The 12500-nt window shown below is 47.8% G+C and overlaps 1 protein-coding gene across 1 annotated transcript in view; it reads right to left on the bottom strand.

Annotated features, from left to right (window-relative positions):
* Nucleotides 1-1098: 1098 nt before the first annotated feature.
* Nucleotides 1099-12500, bottom strand: part of mfsd2b (MFSD2 lysolipid transporter B, sphingolipid) — a 22692-nt gene continuing 11290 nt past the window's right edge. The window contains exons 6-14 of the mRNA XM_061243171.1: nt 11696-11774; nt 10951-11120; nt 8939-9029; nt 7219-7340; nt 5265-5348; nt 4753-4836; nt 3338-3447; nt 2168-2311; nt 1099-1279 (exon numbers count right to left, since the gene is read on the bottom strand). Of these exons, the coding sequence (XP_061099155.1) occupies nt 1099-1279; nt 2168-2311; nt 3338-3447; nt 4753-4836; nt 5265-5348; nt 7219-7340; nt 8939-9029; nt 10951-11120; nt 11696-11774 (1065 nt within the window). The remainder of the gene's footprint in view (nt 1280-2167; nt 2312-3337; nt 3448-4752; nt 4837-5264; nt 5349-7218; nt 7341-8938; nt 9030-10950; nt 11121-11695; nt 11775-12500) is intronic.

Here is a 12500-nt window from a genome sequence, read left to right on the forward strand (position 1 = left end):
GAAACCCGTTTCAGCAGGAGACAACTGGAACTGGCAACTGGATTGGCTGGTTGAGATGAAGGGATGATCCCTTTTGATTTAGAGATGACATCATCTAATTCCTGGTTTTAGATTAATCCGGTCTTGCCCTCTAATCCCACTCACTCTGGGACCATTAAGGCTCCAAGGACAGCCTGGATGGAGTCACTCACGTCTTTAGGACAAGATGGTGAGAAGCCAACTGAACAATGACGAACATTATCTGGGATAGTCTCTGTCTCGTCGGTTGGCTTGAATCGCCACCAGTGCTTGGAGCCCCACCTACAGGATTATGATTGGTCAGAAGTGTGCATCACCTACAGGATTATGATTGGTCAGAAGTGTGCATCACAAAGAACACCTCCATTTCACTGAGCAACTGTAGTCAAAGTGCCTTTAATCAATACTCTCATGATCCAGTTAACTGGAAGGAAAACAAATAGTGAAATGGTAATTAAACATTAATTTATATAAATAAAGAATATATATTTATATGATTGTGATACATTACAGGTTCAAGTCAAAGTTCATATTAGAACATACAAATCAGATTTTCCCAGTGTAATATACACCAACAGATCATTTTCCCAAGTAGCTAGGAATGTCAGCGGGGGGGGGGTTCACACATTGCCCCCCAGGCCGTCTGTTTCACTTCCTGTGCTGCAACCCTGTTTCCTGTGAAGGACACAGAAACAACCGTGTGTTGAAATGGGTGTACAGGGTGTGTATGGACAGTATGTATGCAGGTGTGTGTACATTACATTACATTACATTACATTACTGGCATTTGGCAGACGCTCTTATCCAGAGCGACATACAGTTGATAAGACTAAGCAGGAGACAATCCTCCCCTGGAGCAATGCAGGGTTAAGGGCCTTGCTCAAGGGCCCAACGGCTGTGTGGATCTTATTGAGGTTACACCAGGGATTAGAACCACCAACCTTGCGTGTCCCAGTGATTTACCTTAACCACTACGCTACAGGCTGCCCTCAGGCCGGGGGGTTAGGGTTAGGGTTAGGTTGGTGGTTCTGTCTGTGTCCTCAAGTCCCCCTAGTCGCAATGGAATTACCAGTGTGGGTCTTACCTGAGTTGGTCCAGAGCGAGCTTGTTCTTCTGCCGGACCTGCTCTGTGATTGGGTAGAGCAGGAGGATGGTCAAGCCAGTGAGGATGAAGGCTACAGGGGCTGCACCAATCAGCAGGTTGAGGGTGTAGACCACGGGGCGGGGCTGTTGACACGCCCCATTGTCGTACCCCGCAAACCTGCAAACACACCGACCCATCAGGCACACTGCCCTTCATATCCCAGCCTGCACCTCTCTACAGCCATGCAGCACCCTCCTGATCAGGCAAGTAGGTAAAATATTACATTTTATGTAAAGGTACTAGTGTACTTAAAATCCCTGGATGATATTATTATAGATAGAGTGTATTATGGAGCACATTTCATCATCTTCATTTTCATCTCTCTCGAAAAAAACATGAACTGAACAGTATGCGGTATGTTTAGTTGACACTACACATTTTGAGGACGCGGTAGTTATGATGTTTCCGACAAGGGCCTGGTGTGATTCTGTGCACTTAGAGTATGGCTATAACAGGAGTGGGTAGTGTCAGAGTATGGCTATAACAGGAGTGGGTAGTGTCAGAGTATGGCTATAACAGGAGTGGGTAGTGTCAGAGTATGGCTATAACAGGAGTGGGTAGTGTCAGAGTATGGCTATAACAGGAGTGGGTAGTGTCAGAGTATGGCTATAACAGGAGTGGGTAGTGTCAGAGTATGGTTATAACAGGAGTGGGTAGTGTCAGAGTATGGCTATAACAGGAGTGGGTAGTGTCAGAGTATGGTTATAACAGGAGTGGGTAGTGTCAGAGTATGGCTATAACAGGAGTGGGTAGTGTCAGAGTATGGCTATAACAGGAGTGGGTAGTGTCAGAGTATGGCTATAACAGGAGTGGGTAGTGTCAGAGTATGGCTATAACAGGAGTGGGTAGTGTCAGAGTATGGTTATAACAGGAGTGGGTAGTGTCAGAGTATGGCTATAACAGGAGTGGGTAGTGTCAGAGTATGGTTATAACAGGAGTGGGTAGTGTCAGAGTATGGTTATAACAGGACTGAGTATTCAGAGTTGGTTTTCCTCGAGGACTCACTGCAGACAGAGTGTAGAGACGCCCAGTGAAATCCCCGAGGCAAACTTGGTGAAGAAGATGTAGAAGGAGTAGAAAATGGCCTCATGTCCCCTGGAGTCCGGGTTCGCCAGCCGGAAATCATCCACCACATCTGGGAGCATCGACCTGTGCACATATTTCAGCAATACAGTAATAATACAGTAATACAGTAATAATACAGTAATATGGTAATAATACAGTGAAGCCTCAACCTGTGTCCAACTTAACCCAGACTTTTAAACTGAATCTGTTATAACTCCCTAATTGGATCTGCTTTTAAAAATTATATATTTTTAATCTGATGCAGCCAATGAAGTCTGTTTCCTGAAGTCTGAGAGTGTGTGTAACTGTGTGTGTGACAGCGAGTGTGCGTGACAGTGTGAAGTGTGTGTGACAGTGTGCGTGTGTGTGATAGTGTGTGTGTGATAGTGTGCATGTGTGTGATAGTGTGTGTGTGTGTGTGTGTGTGATAGTGTGCGTGTGTGTGTGTGTGTGATAGTGTGCGTGTGTGTGACAGTGTGCGTGTGTGTGATAGTGTGTGTGTGTATGTGATAGTGTGTGTGTGTGTGTGATAGTGTGTGTGTGTGTGACAGTGTGCGTGTGTGTAATAGTGTGTGTGTGTGTGTGTGTGATAGTGTGCATGTGTGTGATAGTGTGTGTGTGTGTGATAGTGTGCGTGTGTGTGATAGTGTGTGTGTGTGTGACAGTGTGCGTGTGTGTAATAGTGTGTGTGTGTGTGTGTGATAGTGTGCATGTGTGTGATAGTGTGTGTGTGTGTGATAGTGTGCATGTGTGTGACAGTGTGCGTGTGTGTGATAGTGTGCGTGTGTGTGATAGTGTGCGTGTGTGTGATAGTGTGTGTGCGTGTGTGTGATAGTGTGCGTGTGTGTGACAGTGTGCGTGTGTGTGTGTGTGTGTGTGTGTGTGTGATCGTGTGCGTGTGTGTGATAGTGTGTGTGCGTGTGTGTGATAGTGTGCGTGTGTGTGACAGTGTGCGTGTGTGTGATAGTGTGTGTGTGTGTGTGTGTGTGATCGTGTGCGTGTGTGTGATAGTGTGTGTAAGCTAGCTCCAGTAAGGGGTTAGGGGTCTCAGGTGAGCCTAAGCTGATGGAGTAATCACAGGTGTAAGGGGTCTCAGGTGAGGTCTCTCACCATGGCAACAGTAATGACGCTGCCACACTCAGTCCGGACGCCACGGCAACCACATACGCCATGGTGAGGTTTGGGATGCAGACTAGCAGGATGGTGAAGGGCATCATCCACTGAAAAACAGCCACAAAACAAAAATAAATAGAAACATAATCACAGAGAAACAAGGGCACAGGGAGCTGAGTGAGGAGTCAGACAGGAGATCTGAAGCCTGCAGCACTGGGACATTCTGTCATGACTTGATCATGAAAATGAATGTGGAAAAGCAATGAGAAGCTGCTCACTGAGTTTCAATCAAGCAGTCATTATTCACCATCAGTGATCAAACATGTCACCACAAGGTGGCGCTAAGTGCCAAAGAATGGACCCGGAATGCATAAATCTGAATGACTGGTGAGGAACACTGTCAGAAAGCCTAGTTTATTATATTCAAAATTATACCCAGTTCTGCTGAGAGACTGCGTTTATTGGATTCATTGGGCAAAAGGTTTCCTTCAACAAGCGTCTGGATGAGCATGGCACACCACAGAACCACAGTCTTATCCTAGAGCAGTGGGGGTGAGCCTGGGGGGGAGTCAAAGGGAAAGCACAGCACAGGATGTGTGTGTGTCTGTGCGTTTATGAAAAGGGGGCTTTAAGAATGTCCTATTACCAAAGGGGAGCCTGAACAGTCATTCAAGTTTTCAAGTTAAGATGTGTGTAAATACCATATAGATTTTTATATTGGAACAAGGCTTCATGATATCCTCATAAACAGCTATGTAAACACAACAAAGCCTATGGTCACCATTTTGTTACATGTGTGACCCGGCAGAGACGATTGGCTGCTGATAGTATGGCATGCAGCATTGAAACGTTGTGGGTAGTTCTGTGGATGAAATTTGACTCAAACAAGATTCATCTTTGGGTCTAGACACTATAGAAAATATAATGAGTGAATTTAGATGGTAAATAAAAAATATATAAACATAATAAAGTGATTGCATGAATTTGAATTTATAAGTTAGTTACAGTATGTGGTAAAAAAACAATACTGGATGATGTTTTTTTTTTTTGTGTTTTGAGTTAAAACACAAAAGGTGCGTGCAGCTTTCTAACACATTAGGAGGATTAATGTTACATAACCGTATTATTTTTAGATGTCAATCCAATTAGAGTAAACATATGAAAGATCGAAATGCGCATGGCCGCAACTCTGTGCACTGTGATTATAACTGCGCTCTCCGCAACTTTTACACAAACTCTACAGCAAAGGATCGGGAACGCAACACCTTCTAACGGCTCCAATCTGATTACAGATCACTCAGTGGAGGAGGAGGGGCGTAGCCAGGCCTGTAACGGTGGTATTCGCAGCGGGATAAGATGACAATTCTGTGTGGAGACGCGAACGGGAGCTAAGCGAACTTGCGAGCGCTTACCGTGATCCCGCAGTACGCCGCCGTCTTCTTTCCGAAGCGCGCCAGAAACCGCTGCCACAGCGGAATGCTCGCCGCCGCCGACATCTGTACGGAAACAGGATCTGGGTTTTTCTGTTGTTGTTTTTAGATTTGTGTGGTTTGCAGGGACAAACCAAATTCTCTGGCAAGGAACTTCCTTTCGCAATGTTGGCATTAAGTCATTGTGAGTGTAGGGTTACATTTACTGTAAGCTGCTGGCTAACAGTAACTGTATGTTGAAACTTAAATAATGGTGTAATCATAAATTATGGTATGGTTATTTGATGTGAAATATACAATGACTAACTTATACAAAGACTCATACTTCCTATTGCTGCTGTTTAGGCTACCTAAAAAGGTAAATTGCACATTTTACTGTATATAGGTTATACAGTGTTAAGCTGGTGGACATATTGATTACATATGTTAATTCTCAGTAAACAAATGTCACATTTCCTGAATTTTATTTATAATATAAAAAATCCAGCACTCACCAGTATTGTCAGCACGATATACTGGAAGTGATCGCGAAGATCAACCGCGTATGTACAAAAGAGCACAAAGTTACTCTGCACCAGCTGTGGATACAAGGACCAGCCAATCACAACCAAGCTCACTTTCACTCACTCTGTTACCCACAATCCCCCCATACATGGATGAATATTAAAAGCACTGCACTCACAAATGAGCTGGTGCATAACAAACATTGACACTGATCTAAGAACTGCTCAAGACATCGCCACCAGAAGACAAGCGTTTCCTTCATTAGAGTTCACTGTGCTATTTAATAAAGAAGATGTCCCTTAACCCAAGCGTCTAATTCAGAGTGTTAAGAGGGTTGTGTGTTATTATTATTTTTTATTAATGGCATTTGGCAGATACTCTTATCCAGAGCGACTTACAGTTGATTAGACTAAGCAGGAGACAATCCTCCCCTGGAGCAATGCAGGGTTAAGGGCCTTGCTCAAGGGCCCAATGGCTGTGTGGATCTTATGGCTACACCGGGGATTGAACCACCGACCTTGCGGGTCCCAGTCATGTACCTTACACCACTACACTACAGGCCACCCTGTTCTGTGATGAATGCTGGGGGGGTGTTGTAGGGGTGTTGTAGGGGTGAGCGTGGGGTGTTGTAGGGGTGTGGTGTAGGGGTTAGGTGGGGGTGAGTGTGGGGTTAGGTGGAGGTGTGGGGGTGTGTTGTAGGGGTGGTACTGGGGTAGGTGGTGTTGGGGTAGGTGGAGGTGTGGGGTGTGTTGTAGGGGTGGTGCTGGGGTAGGTGGTGTTGGGGTAGGTGGAGGTGTGGGGGTGTGTTGTAGGGGTGGTGCTGGGGTAGGTGGTGTTGGGTTAGGTGGGGGTGTGTTGTAGGGGTGGTGCTGGGGTAGGTGATGTTGGGGTAGGTGGAGGTGTGGGGTGTGTTGTAGGGGTGGTGCTGGGGTAGGTGGTGTTGGGTTAGGTGGGGGTGTGTTGTAGGGGTGGTGCTGGGGTAGGTGGTGTTGGGTTAGGTGGGGGTGTGGGGGTGTGTTGTAGGGGTGGTGCTGGGGTAGGTGGTGTTGGGGTAGGTGGAGGTGTGGGGGTGTGTTGTAGGGGTGGTGCTGGGGTAGGTGGTGTTGGGTTAGGTGGGGGTGTGGGGGTGTGTTGTAGGGGTGGTGCTGGGGTAGGTGGTGTTGGGTTAGGTGGGGGTGTGGGGGTGTGTTGTAGGAGTGGTGCTGGGGTAGGTGGTGTTGGGGTAGGTGGAGGTGTGGGGTGTGTTGTAGGGGTGGTGCTGGGGTAGGTGGTGTTGGGGTAGGTGGAGGTGTGGGGGTGTGTTGTAGGGGTGGTGCTGGGGTAGGTGGTGTTGGGTTAGGTGGGGGTGTGTTGTAGGGGTGGTGCTGGGGTAGGTGATGTTGGGGTAGGTGGAGGTGTGGGGTGTGTTGTAGGGGTGGTGCTGGGGTAGGTGGTGTTGGGTTAGGTGGGGGTGTGTTGTAGGGGTGGTGCTGGGGTAGGTGGTGTTGGGTTAGGTGGGGGTGTGGGGGTGTGTTGTAGGGGTGGTGCTGGGGTAGGTGGTGTTGGGGTAGGTGGAGGTGTGGGGGTGTGTTGTAGGGGTGGTGCTGGGGTAGGTGGTGTTGGGTTAGGTGGGGGTGTGGGGGTGTGTTGTAGGGGTGGTGCTGGGGTAGGTGGTGTTGGGTTAGGTGGGGGTGTGGGGGTGTGTTGTAGGAGTGGTGCTGGGGTAGGTGGTGTTGGGGTAGGTGGAGGTGTGGGGGTGTGTTGTAGGGGTGGTGCTGGGGTAGGTGGTGTTGGGGTAGGTGGAGGTGTGGGGGTGTGTTGTAGGGGTGGTGCTGGGGTAGGTGGTGTTGGGTTAGGTGGGGGTGTGGGGGTGTGTTGTAGGGGTGGTGTTGGGTTAGGTGGGGGTGTGTTGTAGGGGTGGTGCTGGGGTAGGTGGGGGTGTGTTGTAGGGGTGGTGTTGGGTACCTGGACGGCCACACTGATGAACAGGAAGGCGCCAGTGAGGGTGAGGTAGGGCCAGTGCCGCATCACCAGCAGGAAGCCCCTGTGGAACGGGACGGGTTTCCCTGAGCAGGGCGCGTAGGGGTCTGCCAATCACAATACACATTACATCACCATCAGCCAATCACAACATCTACACTTACCGAGCACTTTATTAGGAACATTTTTGCTTTATTACACCTAATAAAACAAAAATGTTATTTTTATAAATATGTTACACCTGTAAATAAAATAAAATAAATAATAATAATAATTACAACAGTGGTATGCAGAAGAGCATTTCTGAACACCCAACGCATCAAGTGGAGAGCCTAGAGCAGTAGAGGTCTAAAGTAAATGCCTAATAAAGTGCTCACTGAGTGTATCACATCAGCCACTCACATAATCCATTTCATCATCAGTACATCATCATTGGCCATTCATGTGGGACCAAACATCCATGACATCATTATAATGTAATCATGTGGGTTCAATATTCACTAATACATTATCCAAAAGCATCAATAATCGACAATCACAGGGTTAGAAATATCCAATCACGTTCCAGACATCCATTACATTCAATCACGTTCCAGACATCCATTACATCCAATCACGTTCCAGACATCCATTACATTCAATCACGTTCTAGACATCCATTACATTCAATCACGTTCCAGACATCCATTACATCCAATCACGTTCCAGACATCCATTACATTCAATCACGTTCCAGACATCCATTACATTCAATCACGTTCCAGACATCCATTACATTCAATCACGTTCCAGACATCCATTACATTCAATCACGTTCCAGACATCCATTACATTCAATCACGTTCCAGACATCCATTACATTCAATCACGTTCCAGACATCCATTACATTCAATCACGTTCCAGACATCCATTACATTCAATCACGTTCCAGACATCCATTACATTCAATCACATTCCAGACATCCATTACATTCAATCACGTTCCAGACATCCATTACATTCAATCACGTTCCAGACATCCATTACATTCAATCACGTTCCAGACATCCATTACATTGAATCACGTTCCAGACATCCATTACATTCAATCACGTTCTAGACATCCATTACATTCAATCACGTTCCAGACATCCATTACATTCAATCACGTTCCAGACATCCATTACATTCAATCACGTTCCAGACATCCATTACATTCAATCACGTTCCAGACATCCATTACATTCAATCACGTTCCAGACATCCATTACATTCAATCACGTTCCAGACATCCATTACATTCAATCACGTTCCAGACATCCATTACATTCAATCACGTTCCAGACATCCATTACATTCAATCACGTTCCAGACATCCATTACATTCAATCACGTTCCAGACATCCATTACATTCAATCACGTTCCAGACATCCATTACATTCAATCACGTTCCAGACATCCATTACATTCAATCACGTTCCAGACATCCATTACATTCAATCACGTTCCAGACATCCATTACATTGAATCACGTTCCAGACATCCATTACATTCAATCACGTTCTAGACATCCCTTACATTCAATCACGTTCCAGACATCCATTACATTCAATCACGTTCCAGACATCCATTACATTCAATCACGTTCCAGACATCCATTACATTCAATCGTGCCAGGGAGTCATCTCTGGGGTGGGACCTCACATTATGGATCTGAGACTCACCATCTTTCTCTCTGACCCCCAGAAACATCACCAGCGTGCAGAGCAAGAACATCCCTCCAATCACTCCTGCTGCAATCATATACACCTCCTTCTGTAGGGAGAGAGGAGAGAATGAGTGCTCCACCTATCATATACACCTCCTTCTGGTTTTTAAGGATAAACCATTTTTGCCATTTTATGCAGATGAAATCCTGCAGCTTTATTATAAAAAATAATTATGAATTAAGTTGCTGGTATAAAAATTTGTGCAAATATTCTACATTCTGTGAAATTGATAAGAATGGGAGAAAGTCAGTGCTTGTGTGGACTGGACACTGTAAACATGTTTATTATTCTTCTGTCGACCACACCACAGAGTGAGCAGAGTGACCACAGAGTGAGCAGAGTGACCACAGAGTGACCACAGAGTGACCACAGAGTGACCGCAGAGTGACCACAGAGTGACCACAGAGTGACCGCAGAGTGACCACAGAGTGACCGCAGAGCGACCACAGAGTGACCGCAGAGTGACCGCAGAGTGACCACAGAGTGACCACAGAGTGAGCAGAGTGACCACAGAGTGACCGCAGAGTGACCGCAGTGACCGCAGAGTGACCACAGAGTGACCACAGAGTGAGCAGAGTGACCACAGAGTGACCGCAGAGTGACCACAGAGTGAGCAGAGTGACCACAGAGTGACCACAGTGACCACAGAGTGACCGCAGAGTGACCACAGAGTGACCACAGAGTGACCACAGAGTGACCGCAGAGTGACCACAGAGTGACCACAGAGTGAGCAGAGTGACCACAGAGTGACCACAGAGTGACCACAGAGTGAGCAGAGTGACCGCAGAGTGACCACAGAGTGACCACAGAGTGAGCAGAGTGACCGCAGAGTGACCACAGAGTGACCACAGAGTGACCGCAGAGTGACCGGAGATGAAACACCCTCTGTTTCCAGAAGTCACGGAAGGGCTGAGTGTATGTCAGTGGGTGTATGGTGTGTGTGTGCGTGTGTGTGTGTGTGTGTGTGTGTGTGAGAGTGTGTGTGTGTGTGCTGTATGTGAGTGAGTGTGTGTGTGCAGTGTGTGTGTGTATGTGTGTGTGTGCTGTGTGTGAGTGTATGTGTGTGTGTGCTGTGTGTGTGTGAGTGTGTGTGTGTGCTGTGTGTGAGTGAGTGTGTGTGTGTGCAGTGTGTGTGTATGGTGTGTGTGTGTGTGCAGTGTGTCTGTGTATGGTGTGTGTGTGTTTGTGTGTGTGTGTGTGCAGTGTGTGTGTGTGTGTGTGTGTGTATGGTGTGTGTGAGTGGGTGTGTGTGTGCAGTGTGTGTGAGTGAGTGTGTGTGTGTGTGTGTGTATGGTGTGTCTGTGTATGGTGTGTGTGAGTGTTGTGTGTGCGTGTGCAGTGTGTCTGTGTATGGTGTGTGTGAGTGAGTGTGTGTGTGCAGTGTGTCTGTGTATGGTGTGTGTGAGTGTGTGTGTGTGTGCAGTGTCTGTGTATGGTGTGTGTGAGTGAGTGTGTGTGTGCAGTGTCTGTGTATGGTGTGTGTGAGTGAGTGTGTGTGTGCAGTGTCTGTGTATGGTGTGTGTGTGAGTGAGTGTGTGCAATGTGTGTGTGTGTGTATGGTGTGTGTGTGCAGTGTGTGTCTGTTTATGGTGCGTGTGTGTGAGTGAGTGTGTGTGTGTGTGTGCGTGTGCGTGTGTGTGTGTGAGTGAGTGTGTGTGTGTGTGTGCAGTGTGTATGTGTATGGTGTGTGTGTGTGTGTGTGTGAAGTGTGTGTGTATGGTGTGTGTGTGAGTGAGTGTGTGTGTGCAGTGTGTATGTGTATGGTGTGTGTGTGTGTGTGCAGTGTGTGTGTGTGTGTGTGTGTGTGTGTGAGTGAGTGTGTGTGTGCAGTGTGTGTGTGTATGGTGTGTGTGTGTGTATGTGTGTGTGCAGTGTGTGTGAGTGTGTGTCTAAAGTCTAAAATATGGATTTTATTAACTATGGAAATATAAGGAGAATATGCTTAAATGGGTTTTCAGAACACTCACCGCGTGGGACAGATAGTCAGGGACGAGTGTGATGTGGGCGGAGCTAGAGTTTTCTGGGGGCGGGGCTGACAGGTTGAGGGCGGAGCAGTGCTTCATGGTGTGGGCGCTGGCCACAATCTGCCCCTGGACCGCTGCCCCCACAAGCGTCCCCAAAACCTCCATCGTCATCCCTGCAGAGACAGCTGGTTAGAGACCCCGAACCCTAACCCAAACTGCATCTCATTAACATTAGCACAGGTCCCTCCTGTAGCCTCCCAGACAGTAGTAAATGCTAGCATTAACATGAGCACAGCTACATCTGTAGTGAATGCTGGCATAAGCATAAGCATTAGCATTAGTGCAGGTATGTATTGTAACCTCCCAGACAGTAGTTATTGCTAGCATTAACATGAGCACAGGTACTTCCTGTAGTGAGTGCTGGCATAAGCATTAGCATCAGTGTGGGTACGTACTATAGCCCCACCGACAGGAGTAAACGCTGGCATTAGCATTAGCACAGATACCTACTGTAGCCCCAGAGACAGTGGTAAATGCTGCCATTAGCATTAGCACGGGTACATACTGTAGTCCCACAGACAGTAGTAAATGCTGGTGTTAGCATTAGCATTAACAGGGGTATGTACTGTAGACCCACAGACAGTAGTAAACACTGGCGTTAGCATTAGCATTAACAGGGGTATGTACTGTAGACCCACAGACAGTAGTAAACACTGGCGTTAGCATTAGCATTAGCGTGGGTACCTACTGTAGGCCGTGGCAGAGTCTCTCTCTCGCTGGTCGGAACTGAGGAACATGGTGAGGGCGGAGTACGGCACATGGGAACACTGGAGGGGGGGCAATGCGGTCAGAGACATGAGGACCACCAAAATTACAGGCCTCTTTAACCACCTGGCCTCTCTGTTGCACTCGGGGGTTTGGTGACCCCGTTTATTAATTCATCCCACAGCGTTTCTAAGGGAACCTGTTTATTTGTGTTCCCCAGGCTCCAGGTCATCCTGCCAGTCTTCTCTCTCTTTACACAAACAGAACCACCACCTTACTCCATGCACACAGGGTTAGGGGGTTAGGGGGTTAGGGTTAGGGTTAGGGGGTTAGGGTTAGGGTTAGGGGGTTAGGGTTAGGGGGTCAGGGTTATACTCAGTGTTTCTGCATTCGCTCATAATGTCAGCGTTTCCTCCCTCTGCGTCAAAGTGGAGTCAGCACTGCGGTGAACCAAGCAGCCAAAAGGCCACTGAAAATAACCCTGTTTATGACCGGCCTTCCCTGCGCTCTGCTCTCTGTGCCACCCTGCGCTCTGCTCACTGTGCCACCCTGCGCTCTGCTCTCTGTGCCACCCTGCGCTCTGCTCTCTGTGCCACCCTGCGCTCTGCTCTCTGTGCCACCCTGCGCTCTGCTCTCTGTGCCACCCTGCGCTCTGCTCTCTGTGCCACCCTGCGCTCTGCTCTCTGTGCCACCCTGCGCTCTGCTCTCTGTGCCACCCTGCGCTCTGCTCTCTGTGCCACCCTGCGCTCTGCTCTCTGTGCCACCCTGCGCTCTGCTCTCTGTGCCAC

This window comes from Conger conger, chromosome 5 (genome assembly GCF_963514075.1).
Source record: "Conger conger chromosome 5, fConCon1.1, whole genome shotgun sequence".
NCBI lineage: Eukaryota > Metazoa > Chordata > Actinopteri > Anguilliformes > Congridae > Conger > Conger conger.